Source organism: Lissotriton vulgaris, chromosome 7 (assembly GCF_964263255.1).
Source record: "Lissotriton vulgaris chromosome 7, aLisVul1.2, whole genome shotgun sequence".
NCBI lineage: Eukaryota > Metazoa > Chordata > Amphibia > Caudata > Salamandridae > Lissotriton > Lissotriton vulgaris.
The window spans coordinates 27,636,078-27,637,838 of NC_141695.1; the positions used below are offsets into that span (position 1 = coordinate 27,636,078).

Below are 1,761 nucleotides of genomic sequence, written 5' to 3' on the forward strand. Positions count from 1 at the left end.
TTGATACAATATGTGTTCTATATGGGCCCCTTGATTGGTATTGTACTAGCCCAAAGATTAATTTATTTGTTTTGTTTCATTGTTATCAATCCTTCTTTTCCAAAGATGTTTACGCCCAAATATCTGGGCTAGCTTCCTTTACTAAAACGCGGGTATTGCTTTCTTGATAGAGTGGTAGATAAGGCATATTGAGTTTGCTAGTAATTCAACCTAATGCAGTGTATTATATTGGCAACATATCTTCTTTTTACATTTCGTCAGAGCTCTTTTAACCTCCTTGTTTCTCAAACTATAAATAAATGGATTTAACATTGGAATGCCAATAGTAAACATCACAGCAAACAACTTGTCTTTTTCCAGTGACACCTCAGATGTTGTTTTCATATAAACACCAAACTCACTTCCATAGAACATAATAACAGCTGTCAGGTGAGCGGAACAGGTGGAAAATGACTTTTGCCTCCCACTGGTGGAAGACATCTTCATTATATTTGTAATAATTAAAATATATGAAATAATTGTTAACATAAATGGACACAGTCCCATCACTGCTCCTTCTGCAAAAGTTACAATATTAATGAAAAATGTGTCTGAGCAAGAGAGTTTCAGAAGAGCAGTAAAATCACAAAAGAAGTGATTGATTTCATGGGATCCACAAAAGGATAGATTTGATATTAAAACAGCAAGTGGGATGATGTCTAGAAAGCCAAGCATCCAGGAGGCAACAGCCAGCCGCACCACTGCCCTCTTGCTCATTATGACTGTATAGCGAAGGGGGTGGCATATGGCAACATACCTGTCCAGAGACATGACCGAAAGCAAAAAAAACTCTGTGCTTATGAAGGAAGAGCAAACATAGAATTGAAGAATGCAGGCAAAGAAATTGATTGATTTGTTGCCTGTTAAACAAATCTCCAACATTTTCGGAATGGTGCCAGATGTGAAACAAATATCTAGAAAGGACAAGTTCATGAGAAAATAATACATGGGCTTCTGAAGATGAGAATCAGCACATATTATTGTGATTATGACAAGGTTTCCGAGCAGGGTTGTTAAATACATATGAAAAAACACAATGAAAATTAGAACTTGAAGCTGAGAGTTTTGTGATAACCCCAGGATGGAAAATTCAGTGTAGAAAGATTGATTCAACTTTTCCATATTTGCAATGCTTCTTGATGTTGGTCAATGATTATAATGATAATCTGGAAAAAAAATACACACTTTTTAAAACAAATATAACATTGAAATATTCTTTTGTCTGCCACTATTAAGGAAAATGGTCAGTCATAAGTAGTATCTGTTTTGTCCGCCAGTCCTTAAGAACAGCATATGGCTGCCCTAAACGTACTAAATATATGAATATATATTTAAGGTTTTAAAATTCGATGAAATGTTTTAATGACAATCTGAAAGTGATAAAAAAAATTCATTTAAACTAAATGATATTATAAAATAATTCTAAATAATATCACTGGTGTCATCAGAAACATCATTGTAGTCTGTTGCTGTGACTAGCGTGCTGAAACCGTTAAAACTATTTACAAAAGAGCCCACAGAGATCCACCAAATAAATGGAAAATATGACAATACTATACTGCATTTACAGTTGGAGGAAGGCTACTCAATTTTGAGAAATGCCCCTAATCCCCAACTCTTAACATTTCCTTTATTTTTCATCTTTATAAAAAAAGTTTGTCTGGCGCCTAATTTCTCCTAGTTATTACAATACATGTCATTCTGTTCATACGTTTAAATGAA

The 1,761-nt window shown here is 34.2% G+C and overlaps 1 protein-coding gene across 1 annotated transcript; it reads right to left on the reverse strand.

Moving 5' to 3' along the window:
- Positions 1–210: 210 nt before the first annotated feature.
- On the reverse strand, positions 211–1,170 carry LOC147700574 (olfactory receptor 1C1-like). Its single transcript, XM_086929129.1, has one exon. The coding sequence runs from the start codon at positions 1,159–1,161 to the stop codon at positions 211–213; it is 951 nt and encodes a 316-aa protein (XP_086785255.1). The 5' UTR covers positions 1,162–1,170.
- Positions 1,171–1,761: the final 591 nt, after the last annotated feature.